Below are 13154 nucleotides of genomic sequence, written 5' to 3' on the forward strand. Positions count from 1 at the left end.
GTTCAGTGATGGCATTAATCTTTATACCAAAAAGTGTGACACTCAAAACACAGCCCTGAGGGACTCCAAGTTCCTGTAGAAAAGAACAGGAAAGTGTCAAACCTACACAAACTTGGTATGTCCTGTCTATTAAAAAATTTTTAATAAAAATGGGCAAAGGCCATATAACCCATATATATGGAGGTCTTGCAAAATGCCATACCTCCATGTTGTATCATAAGCCTTTTCAATGTCAAAAAATATTGATATAAGATATTGTTTGAGGAAGGCTTCTCTGATTGATGTTTAAAGTCGATTCAGGTGGTCCATGGTGAAGATCTGTTGTTGGAACCCACACTGAGTGGGTGAGAGGAGGTTGTTTGATTCGAGGAACCAAACAAGTCAAGCATTAACCATCCTCTCTAAGGTCTTACAGAGACAACTTGTCAAAGCAATTGGACAGAAGTTTCAAGGAATCTTGGGATCTTTCCAGGCTTAGAGAAAGATAAAACAATAGCCTAGTGCTAGGCATCAGGAAAAACATTCTCCTGGCAGATTTGGTTAAAAACAATCAGAAGAATAGCAAGAGAAGGAGATAGATGGTGCAACATTTCATAGTGTACATTATCAGGTCCAACTGATGTACTGCCAGACCAATGAAGGTCCAGTTTGAATTCCACCAGTGTAAATGGACAATTATAGTCATAGAGACAATCAGTTTGAAAAGAAAGAGGTGATCACTCTGCCCTGAGTTAGATGGCTAAGAAGGTGGAGGAAGAAGCAAAAGTGATAGATGCCCAGCAAAGGCTTTCATCTAGAGTATCAGCTACTTCCTGGCCATCAGAGAGCAAGATCAAGAGGGGGACAGAATTATATTGCCCACTGACCTTTCGAATCTTGTCCCATATGACTTTGGAACTGGTGGTAGAAGATATGCTGGTTGTGAACTTAATCCAAGATTACTTCTGGCTATTATGTCTTACCCATCAAGCATGTGCATGGGCATGCTGGAAAGCAATGCAGTGTGAGAGTGTGGGATACCTGCAAAAAGTATCCCAGGCCTGTTTTTGAACCTTCCATGCCTAGTGGCAGGCAGGATTCTACCACAGACCAGGATATCATGGACATGTGTCGAGGTTTTAGGAATACACTGAGCAGCTGCTTGTATAATACAGTCAGTTACTGCTGCCACACAGTCATCTATTGATGGCAGAACCAAGGTCTGTGAGAGCAGTGAAAGAGGGCAAGTTTGCTTGATCCAGATTCCACTGGGTGGCATCAACTAAGGCGTCTCTCTCAAAATTACAGGAAAATGGTCACTGCTTCGTGGATTATTGTCAACCCTCCATGAAAAATGGGAAAATAATGAAGGGAAGTCAACTGAGATATTAATAGCAGTAAACGACTGACTAGGTGCATGGAAATGAGTATACAAACCAGTATTGAAAAGAGAAAGGTTGTGATCAGAGAGCATACTCTCTACAGAGTGACCCCTCCTATCAATATCAGTACTTCTCCAGAGGGGATGATGTCCATTAAAGTCCCCCATGATTAAAAAGGGAGATGGCAACTGTTCAGTGAGAACATCAAGGTTTGATTGATCATATGTCTCTCCAGGTGACAGGTAGAGAGAACAAACAGTGATGGTATGACCCAAGGAAACACGGATGGCTATGGCTCCAAGGGTGTGTTGAGTGACAAAGACAGGGTGGGCACATGCTGATCAACTAATAGTGCCACCCCTCCATGTACTCGTCCATCACACAGCCTGTCATTTCTGTACAGAGAAAACTGCCGAATGGTGACTGTATCAGCAGGTTTTAGAAATGTTTCTTGTAAGGAAAGACATACAGGATGGTAGGAAGAAATTAGTGTTTTGATGTAATTCAGAGTAGAACATAAACCTCAACAATTCTATTGTGGCCATTTTTATTTATATGTAGGCAAATTGAGTGAAGAACCCTTCTGTTTATGACCATGTCTTTATTCTTTACTGTCTTTATTTGAGGGAGGTCTATCGACCTCCATGGATCCTGCCCTGGATCTATTGGGCAGGTCTTTGCTGTTGGAAGAGGATTGCAGTGACTGAGGATATGAATGAATGATCGTTTTGCATAATGGGGTGGAAGATGATGATGTATCCAAGGAAATGCCTGTACTCAGAACCAAAGTAAGTGGATCTTGAGATTTGCTGTAGTGTATGTAAGGGACAGAGATGGGTGATTCATCAACTTTTTTAACCATGGAGGTCAAAATACTTTTCATTTGTTTTGAGAACGATTCTTTTGGAGGCACAGAGAGATCTGTCTGCACTTCCACTGTAGTAGTGGAATGAAGTGCAGCAGCATACGTTTGAGATGAAGTGGTGGACAGCAACTTTCAAGGCTCAGGGTAAGTAAAGTTATGAATCGTTTTCAAATGCTGCACCATCTTTTTCTTCCACCAATTTTGGTCAAGAATGAAAGTAGGACGGGTAAGAGACATTGCAACTGATGCAATGAGGGTCCATTTCACACTCATAGGTATCATGGTCTTTGCCACTGCAACGAGCATACGTCAAGGAACCACGACATGATATCTTTGAGTGACCAAACCACTGACACTGGAATCATCTGAGAGGGTTTGAAATGTATGGCCATACCATGTAATTAAGATAACCTGACTTTACGGTGACAGGTAAACGTGGTGATTTAAAGGTCAGAATGAGGACATTGGTCAGCATCGTAATTTCATTTTTGCGAGTGGAGACACGCCTCACTGCAGAAACTCCTTGGGTGGAGAGACCAGAGAGAATTTCCAACACAGGGATGTTCTTCAAATCCCTCTTAACAATAGCTCATTGTGATGAATTCAAAGTAGCATGAGGTGTAATCTCAATAGGTATATCCCCAATTGCCTATGAATGCAAGAGGAGTTCACTGTGTTGAGATGTGGATGTTTCCACCAATATGTCACCAGATCGAAGCTTCTTTACTGCCTTTGGAGAGCCAGCAAGTCCCTCTAGTCCCTTCTAAATGAAAAATGGAGACATTTGCCCTGAAGGTTTGTCTGAAAGAGAATGTAGTATAATAAAATGAGGTACAACAGGTGTTACAGATCTTGAAGATTGCTGCTCAGAATCTACAAGATGTGGTCATTTACCTATGGACTGTTTTTCACTATTTTATTTGAGTTTTTTTTTGAGAATCCACAATTAAAAAAAAAGGAATATTTTGGTGTCCACCATGAAGCCCTACAAGGGGACACATTACAATGCCAAACAAGGACACTGCAGCAATGCTAGGGTTTTGTGAGCACTATACCCAAATACCAGCATCAGACACAATATCCACAATACCTATTAAGAACATCCAACACTGGTACTTTGTTGACCCTAGCCCAAGTGGACCAGCCAACTGACCCAAGGGGGCCACTCCAAAGCCATCTGTCTGCAGGAATTCAAGGCCAAAGTGGTGTGTTATGGTTGGACCCCTCAACCACCAGGATCCTCTCCTCTCCTTCAAAGGTCACCACACACGACAAATACGTGAATGGACGTTTGGATCCCAGAGGAGGTAAACTGAAAGAACAGAACCTAACCTGGGAGGTCCCCTTACCATGTACAGGAATCCACACCGAGGGGAAATTCGAGAAAGTTCTTTACATGAAGAAATGCTAGCTGCAGTATTCCACAAAGTAAAGGCTGGGTTAAGAATCAGTATGCTGAAAAATAAGAGTACTGGAAACCACCACTATAATTTGAAAAAGACTGACAGTGTTCAGAAGTCTTCAATATAATACACCTGCTAGAAATTAGAATCACAGTTTCAACATTTAACAATAGCTCCCATTCAGCAGAGAAAGTTACTTACTTAGAACAAGACTGGAAAATCAACATGGCAACGAGTATAGCTAATTGAAAATACCTTTCTCGTGCTTTTATTTATAAAGATTCGAAGGCATTGTTTCATCTTATGGATAGTCTCATGATATTTTCAGCCATAATAGTAATAAAAGCCTTTAAGACAACTTAATCTTACTGAAGAGACTAATCAGATGCAAGTATACCAATACTATAATGTCCTGGAAAACGTTTGATCTATGTTAGATTATGGGTGTAGAAATTTCGGTTAATGAGTAGATAATTGTGTCACTTCTGTCTTATTTATACACATTTTCAAGAATAATAAATGTGTATTTATACAGATTAGTTCAGTGATATTTTAAGGTTGTACTTCTTGTGTTAATCAACATTTGTGTTTCATAAACAGCACAAGTAATTTTAAACAACAACACTAACATGTGGTAAGCATACTGATTCTAATGTTAACATGTTCACTACAAACATTAAATAATGGCACCATGTTCATCGTGTGTCTAGAATGATATTACAGTTAATGGTGTAAAACTTTGCTTGTAGAAATTAAGCAAGTTATTTCTTTCAGAAGTACGAAACGTTCTCCAACTAAACAATGGAATAATACAGAAACAGTCTGATCTAAACTCACTTCATCATTGCACCATGAAATATGAGAATGGCAACACAGTTATGAATGGACACTCCGTAATGATGTTGGGATACATACTGTTTTTCTTACGGCATGATTTCAGGAAACTTGTTTTTTTGATCGATACTAAAATACATTTATTCTTCTTACTAAATTAATATGCACAGTTAGAATATACACCTTGAAATATGTCAACACATTTTCATATAGTTGCTTGTAATCTTAACATTTTTTGTATTATTAAACAAATGATTTGTTTAATTATCTTTCTTTTTTTTTTCTTAACATCCACAATGGAATACAAAACCTGTCTTTAATGCTCGTAACAACTTATATGCACTTACCACTCAGCATCAAAATAATTCTCATGGCTGTAGAACAAAAATTAACTTTCATTCTTAAATAGATCTAAAAGTTATAAAGGAATGTCACTGACTTAGAAAATATGTTAATGTTTGTTATTAAGCACAAATCTACATAACAGGCTTGTTGTGCTCTGCCCATCACAAGGATAGAAATATGATTTTTGGCATTATAAGGCTTCAGACTTAATACTGAGCCACCAGGTGAGGGGTTTATGTTATCATAGTTTAGTCAGTATAAATGTGTTTGTGGTTAAAGTGCATTTGACAAAATAGAGTGGTTGGAAAAAAACAAACTGCAGCACAGATGTTAGCTGGAACTATACGAAGAATCACCTACATTCAAACAAAAGTTTCAACGAGTCTCTAAAAAAGTGCATTATAGAATTATAGCAGTCTTGGACTAAGTATTTACAAATATGGAAAAGGCATGTCAGGCAAACAAACTCAATTGTGCTATCTAGTATGATACATACATGGTCTCCACAACTTGCTTTCTGTACCATCTTTGTCATCTAAATACAAGGATAAACCTTGACTACTGCACACTTAGGTCAAACAAAAAACAACATATATAACACTCAAAGGTAAAAAGTTTTGACTTTTATCAACAATTTCTAAAAAAATAAACACCTTAAATTAAAAAAATTAATCTATTAAATTAAACAATGTAAAGGCAGAGTTTATTTTTCATCAAATTATTATATGGAATTAAAACCAAAGTTCAACAATAATCATAGTGAATAGATGTAGCTAAAAATAAGTGACAACTGTCTTTCAAGTGACACTTGAGGATAGTTTTGAAGAATTAATCTACAAGCTACTTTTGTAGATAGCCTTCTAAGATCACCTTTCTAAAGTGCCACTGAAGAAGGAAGTTGTTTACTCTAGTTTTGTTCTGTAAAAGTGTTAGTCTTGAGACAAAATAATAAAACATTCATCAAATCAAAAGATAAAACACAATTTGTTTAGATATTCAAAAATATTCTAACTTTGCATTACTCTATTTTCATACTAAGCAATTTTAAGATATTAAATGTGGTGTTAATAAACAAACTATTTGTTTGGTAGTTCTTCAAAACCTTATAAAGGCTTACCTATTTTTAAACCCATGAAACCATCCTTTGCTTGTACAAACAAATTTGAAAGTCCACAACACAATCGTCCATCTTCGGTAAACCTCCAGGTCTGAGTCAAGCGTCGTCGTCTGTCTGGTTTACGTAACATAAGCGGAACAAAATCTCCAGGTAGAGGACCCAATCCAGCAATGTCCAACACGAGGACTCTCTCATTATCCACAGAATTTGATCGATGGGGGTCACGTGGTGGACTTGAACCTTCATGTTGAAGCATTTCTGTTGATGTCATGCGCCATAACTGAGATCGCTTTCCTTGCTCCTTGTGATAAAAAACTTCTGCTTTTAAAATATGACTTATTCCAGAGGTTCTGAAGTAATCAGTGTATAAATTAAAAATGAGCTGCAAAAATTAAACTGTTCTTTTATTTTGTTATGAATAAAACTAAACTGTAAGCAGATTTGTCAAATCAAGTAGGGTTTATACAGTGAACAATTTGTCAAGTAACATTAATAACAAACAATTCTGTTAACAAATCCATAAATTTATTTTTCTCAGAAGGGTAAAACCTATATCGTAAACAAATTGGTCAAATAATGGTGATAATAATCATCATTGAACTTTTAATTTGAAATTGTGGCAGTTACAAACCACAAAACAGAAAATATTTTTTTTATGTTAGAAGACAGTAATATAACTTTAAAAGTTCATTAAAACCAAGAATCCATGTTTAAAACAGTGTCACCACTTATTTGGTTAAGTCCTTGGCACATAATTAAATTGATAAAATTCTAAACAGTCCTCAAGTATACATTAAACCACTATACACATGTATCAATGTGCTCCCTAATTAACCTAATTTAGGTTAAAAGAGGTTAACTTTAGACAGACCAAAAAGAATGTCATGATGAACTTACTTTTCGACTGAGAATAACCCGCGTCCCAAAGGGAACATCCAGGACTAACTCTTGCCCCGTGAGATCACTGGAGGAGAACAGCATTGAATCATTCATCCCATCAGCCCTGTGTTATTAAAATCACATTACAAACAGAGACTGTTTAACTGTAGGAACGAGTAAAAAAGAAACAATGACCTTATATTGCAAAAAACAGTGCCTGTTCAAACGTTTGTCTATCACCTGTTTGAAAAACTGTATGTGGAGACAAAGCTCAACATTCACTTTTGAAATAAGAGAACAAGTATAAATAATGTTGATGCCAAATTTTATTTTGGAAGCAGGATAATCTACATCAAACTGTTACACTATCATTCACGTTTCAAATATAAAGTGACTTAAACAATAAATATGTAGATTTTCCATACGTTGTTGTTCAGTGACTCTTAGCATAACTAAAATACTCATCAAATACTTTTTTGTTGTGGACAGTATGAGTAGCTCAGAGTTTTGGCTCCAACTGAAACTAAGAGTGCAACAAACTTTTTAAAGTCCATGAAATACTTTAAGTTGCTAGATTAACTGAAAATTTTCCAATAACTGGGTACTTTTGATTGTATTGTACTAATTAGTCATGTTAGATTTATCACCAAGTTGCCATAAATGCTTCAGCACTTCCATTTATAACATTCAATGTACTTCATTCACACATTCACTTAAGCAACTCACATTTAACAAATCCTCATAAAAATGTTGATTTATAAACAATTTTTTAATGAATATTTGATAAGTCTAAAGTCTTACCCTCTTTAAAACTTAATTAATATTACAGCATAAGCTTCTAAGGTGTGATTAATAACAATTACATAAGAGTTGTCCTACTACACTGATAATCGTTAATTATGAAATTTAATATTCTTGTAAATAAGTTAAAACGAACACACAACAAACCTGAGAAATGTTCCAGTGAAAGCAACATAAATAAAGTTTTCATAATACAGTTTACTGCCTTCACCAAAGCTGTCCATATTGTATGATGCACTACAATCACCAGGGGCACAACAAGTAATGTGAGGAGAAAATGTTGGCTCATCCCAAGCATAAGGAACTGTGTGGAACAAAAACACGTTACAAAAATTCTGTTGTTTTACAAGTCTAACCCACCACATATAATTGTTCACACAGTTTGATTAGTACATATATTTTTAGAACTTAACTGAATTCCACACAGGAACTTACCTCTGAAATACTGTGAACTATTGCTCAGTTTGAACTCATGCTGTCAACAAGACGTGATATAAAAATCCCTTACCCGTGGCACATCATGCACCACTTACCCATAATTCTCTGCTCATCCTATTACATGTCAATAACTGCACAAGGTTTCAGAGAATCATACCTAAAATCTGACTTCCTTCCATGATTCAGACTTTTTTTGTCGATAGTCTTTATGACAAAGAAGTTGAAGGTTGAGCCAATGAAAACAATTTCAGTGAGGCCCACAGTTCATAAAGACATCAAATTAGAAACAGGATAATTACAATAGCTAATACTGTGAAGAAATAGAAAGTATAGAGACAAAACAAATAGTGGCATGTCAATATACTCGCACTGGGTCAAAAGACCCTCCCACCATACAATAACATGTGAAAAGTGGAATATAAATTGTGTTAATACTCTGTTAGTTTCTAAAAGTATTATCAACAACTCCTACATTGGGTAATAGGTTAAAACATTACAATTCAGGTGAAAAATCATCTAGCATAACTCAAGAGTAGCTGGTTAAATATTTAAAATGGAACAAATGAGAAAAAAAAAAAAGAAGAAACAAGACATAAATAAAATTTAAAAAAAGAAAAAAATTAAAGGTTAGAAATCCTTAAAGTAAGGAAGTAGGAACAGGTACCAACTTTACAGTCATTTTTAGTAGGTTAGTTTATAAATTATTACTTGTCCCTGCTATGAAGCAAGGTTATGCTGGTTCTACAAAAACTAAATTATTTTCACACATAAAATAACATTTCAGATTACATTCTAAGTCAAGCATATTAGAGCATACTTAGCATGCTACTGTTGTTAATTTTAATTTGTTTAAAGTCCTTGCTGGGGCCAAAGAAAAGACTCCATAAAATAGGCTTTTGATTCAAAAGCTGAGAGATGAAACAAGTATTAAATGTTCAATTTGGGGAAAATATTAGATCATGTGTAGGTGTGATGTTTTTGAGGGGGAATACAGATTCACTAAAAACAGATATATAGTAGCTGCAATGTCTGGGTAAATTATTTGAATTAGAATAACATTAGTTTTAAGAGGAAGAGATGTAATTTTAATTATTTAAGACAACCAACTAAGTGTTTAACACTTGGGACACTGGTGATACTAATTTATGAATTATGAGTTCATACCTGTGGTGTGAGGCCGTATTATCGTTTTCAGCCGTTCTTCCCTAATGTGTGTCTGGTAATAAACAATAGGGACTTCAGAATGGTTGTCTATACGGATTGGTGGAGGAATTTTGTCTGTGTCAGTAAAAACGATGAAATATGTGGCGTTTTGAAGAATTACCTCAACACGTAAAAAATGAGACTTTCCCTGATTTTCTCTGGAATTGGAAAAAAAAAATTATTTGCTTAACATTTCTTCCACAATATTAATGTAGAGCTACGGGTCAGATTTAATCAAGAAATTTCTTTAACAATAACTACTAAGCACAAAATAAATATCAATAATTATTCCAAACAACACAGGATGGTAAACACTTGGTATGTTCTGTAACTGAGTGAGCACACTTCTTGCTCTCTCTCTCTTTTTCTTTTCTTTTTCTCCTATACAGTTTGTAAGTCTAGTAAAATAATTTATTTAATTTGTTTTTTAAATGCAAAGATACACAATAGGCTACCTCTGTGTGTCAGCCAAGTGGAATCGAATAAAAATATTATCCCTAAATTTATTGTTGAGCACGTGGAAAAATAAATACACTTTACTTCTGGTAGATAATGGATCCTCACTATTGTGTGCAACTCTGAAGATACCTCAAAGGTCAAGATATACAATCCAATGTCCTAAGTCGTGACCCACCTTGGTGCTATTCTTTTTAAATCTTTATTTATTGGTTTTTTTCAGGTCTGGTACTTATAATTCATCAAATATATAACTATGTTGGTCATAACATTTCACTTCAAATTGATCTAATTTATATTAAATGTCCTGGTTTAGTTAAATTACTTAGTTATCCACACAAAGCATGTTCATAATCAGATATTTTGCAGCATGTCCTCTAAACTAATTCATTATTTTAGAAAGATAAAACAACAGTAATGGGTAGGTTTATTTCAATTTGTTACAGTTTAAATACTATCTTCAGAAATCCATTTTATAAGTACGTATGCAAATCACATCAAAATTGTATTTGCCTACATAAAGCAGTTTATGATTAAATCAAAAATCTAACTCAGTCCAGTATCAAACTTAACCTTATGCATACAGGCCCAGTTTTTTTGTAAATGTCACAGTTTTTTTAGCATTACATTCAAAACTTACTTAAACAATGTATATCAACAAATGTAATAAAGTGTAATTTAAATTCAAACTTTTATATTAACTAAGTTTTAATTTCTTATTTTCAAAAGAAATTTTAAAAATTATCAATTTCCATTTTTATGTGTTACACAATGAAACTAAACACCTTGTTCTCAATTTCAGAAAACTACAACTTTAATAACAAACTTCTACAGTTTTAAACCAATAAGAAACATGTACTTTTAAATTAAAAATCTATAATGCAAACCTCTTACCTTTTTGATTTCCTGATATGTATCAATAAACAGAAACCCTTCCCATGTGGTTCCAACTTTTGGGATTGTATTCTAATCAACCTTATATGGTTGATTAACATGTTTGTAACCAACAGAAAAAGTGGGTTCATTTACTTTTGGCAGCAAACACAGTTAGTCAAGAATATTTGTGTAATTTGAACTAAGCAGGTTTGAGGCTTCAAACAATTAAAGAGTTAAAGCCTGACATACCAAGGAAGTTTTGAAATATTCTTTCCTAGTGTTTGATGTACTTTTTGTATCCTAAAATACATATCTGAAAGCTACATGAAGTGTGTGGTGTTGTTTTTTTAAGAGATCTAAGTTTGTAAAACAAATTATTGAGAGATATCGAACAATATGACTTGAGTACAAAAACTGGCTGGAGTGTCAGTGAGTATTAAATCTTTTCTTTATGTATTGTTACATTTTATTTAGAAAATATAAATACAAAAATTAAAAACTTCTTAACTTAGGCAACAAAACTAATAAAAACAATACAATCAAAATTCCACAAGCCAAGTAGATAGGGAATGTCAGATAACACTAACTATAACCTAAGCCTGATATTTATATTACTTCTAGAGAAAACAGCTAACAGGTTACTGCTGTGATCTATTGCTTTTGAAGTTTTGGAATACAGCAACAAAACCATAAAAGTAAAAAATATAATGATCAGAAGCTGTTAAAATATCTAATACAGAATTATCTATGAAAACATTTACATTCATTCTATACAGAAAATAGTATTTTCATTTTATTTTAATATTTTTCAACTTTTGGTTTCACTATATATGATGATTTAATAACAGTTTATCATAAGGTAGAGAAAATGAGAGATAAAATACAAAGTTTTATTACTCACGAGAGAGACTTTCTACAAACCTCATATGCACATGGAATGATTGAATATCGTCAATACGAAATCCACCTGACCAGTAGCAATCTGGGATATTGGCTAATCTAACACACAGTAATGAGTCCAGATCGAGTCGAGGCCAGTGAAACGGAAGACTAGATTTGGGCATGGCAGACAACGTGTACTTGGAAAACTGCTAAGATATATACAATAATTTCATCTCATTGAAGTACCTAATGAAATAAAGTAACAAACTATGGATCAAAGCCAAGCAATCCCTGAATGTATTCCTATCGAGGTGTCACGGTTGAAAAATAGTTTAATGCATGAAGCATTTTAAGTAAAAAAATGTCTTACTTGTACTTGAAATTAAATATCAGAAAAATCACTATGCTATCTTGAATACTGATTTGTAATACATCGTTAAAAACTGCTATCTCTGGAAGTTTTGCATCCGAATACATTTTGTTCATTATTTTTAAACCCTTTTTAATTTTTTGTATTGTTTAATGAAAAAAAATTGACGACAAAATAAAATTAAACTAAAATTATTAATCCGAACAATCTCTAACCGTATAATGAGTAACCTCAGCATACATTATGAAGTTATTTTATGTATGCAAGTTAATGATGCATTAACAACTTCCAACGATTTAAATAACAAAACATTACAAAAATTACTTACACACAACTTCAAGTTATGCTGATAGTTGTATTTTACTATAAAACATTTTATAAGTATTATACTTACAGTGTCATTTGTTGCAAACTTCTGTGTAAAGTCTAATTTATGTGAACTTTTGTTTTCCAACAAATAACGTGGAGAGAAAGTAACGATGTAGGTGTCTCTGTAACGTCCACGACCCATTCTTACGTCAATACCTACTATGTATACCCTATCAAATACGCAAAAATTTATTTTATCAGTTTATCAAAAATAAAGATATCACAAAAATTACTCATGAACAATAAACATATTCAAAGAGACCAAACATTTGTGGGTAAATGCAATGTCTCCAGCACTCGATCTCAACATGGCCAACTTTGAGACCAGAAAAACTGAAAATTGTTTAACGTCATTACTTGGGATCTGCAAAACTATCTTTGTACCAAATCTCAAGTCGGTTGGTTGATGTACACAGGAATAGTTCACAAAAACCAAAAATTGTGCTTTTTCTTGCTAAAAAATTAAGGAAAAGACAAACATTTCAAAATTGTTCATATCTCTGTTTATGATTTGTAAAATGTATCCAATCCCATGTAAATTAGCCAAAGTAAAGCAGAATCAATGTCAAAATACCTTAAAATTATGATTTTTGTAACATCTTAACTCCCTATAATTACTAAAAATGGGCAAGCCCACCATGTGTCTTTATTAATGTGTGGGACCTGTAGAACTGTACCAAACTCCACAAGAACTGGTCAAAATATGGCAAAGTAACTGACTAAAAATCCCAAATTTATGTTTTATTTGTGAAACCTGACAACCCCCCCCTTAAGAAGACTAAAAAAAATGGGCAAATCCGAGTTTTTTGCAAGTCAGTGTACTGGCCAAATGAAAATTTATATTTGTGCTAACCTACATCTTGATAGCTGTAAATATAACTACACAGGAGTAGCCTAAAATGTACAAATTTTTGGATTGTTTGACCACTGACCCCATAAAAGTATGAAGAAAGCC

General features: G+C 34.1%; 1 protein-coding gene across 1 annotated transcript in view; it reads right to left on the bottom strand.

Moving 5' to 3' along the window:
* The window catches only part of Vps13D (vacuolar protein sorting 13D), a 145462-nt gene that overhangs the window by 20014 nt on the left and 112294 nt on the right, over window positions 1-13154 (bottom strand). The window contains exons 62-67 of the mRNA XM_076503042.1: window positions 12225-12369; window positions 11500-11669; window positions 9208-9404; window positions 7753-7909; window positions 6823-6928; window positions 5926-6226 (exon numbers count right to left, since the gene is read on the bottom strand). Coding sequence (XP_076359157.1) covers window positions 5926-6226; window positions 6823-6928; window positions 7753-7909; window positions 9208-9404; window positions 11500-11669; window positions 12225-12369 — 1076 coding nt within the window. The remainder of the gene's footprint in view (window positions 1-5925; window positions 6227-6822; window positions 6929-7752; window positions 7910-9207; window positions 9405-11499; window positions 11670-12224; window positions 12370-13154) is intronic.

Source organism: Tachypleus tridentatus, chromosome 6 (assembly GCF_004210375.1).
Source record: "Tachypleus tridentatus isolate NWPU-2018 chromosome 6, ASM421037v1, whole genome shotgun sequence".
In the NCBI taxonomy this organism is placed as follows: domain Eukaryota; kingdom Metazoa; phylum Arthropoda; class Merostomata; order Xiphosura; family Limulidae; genus Tachypleus; species Tachypleus tridentatus.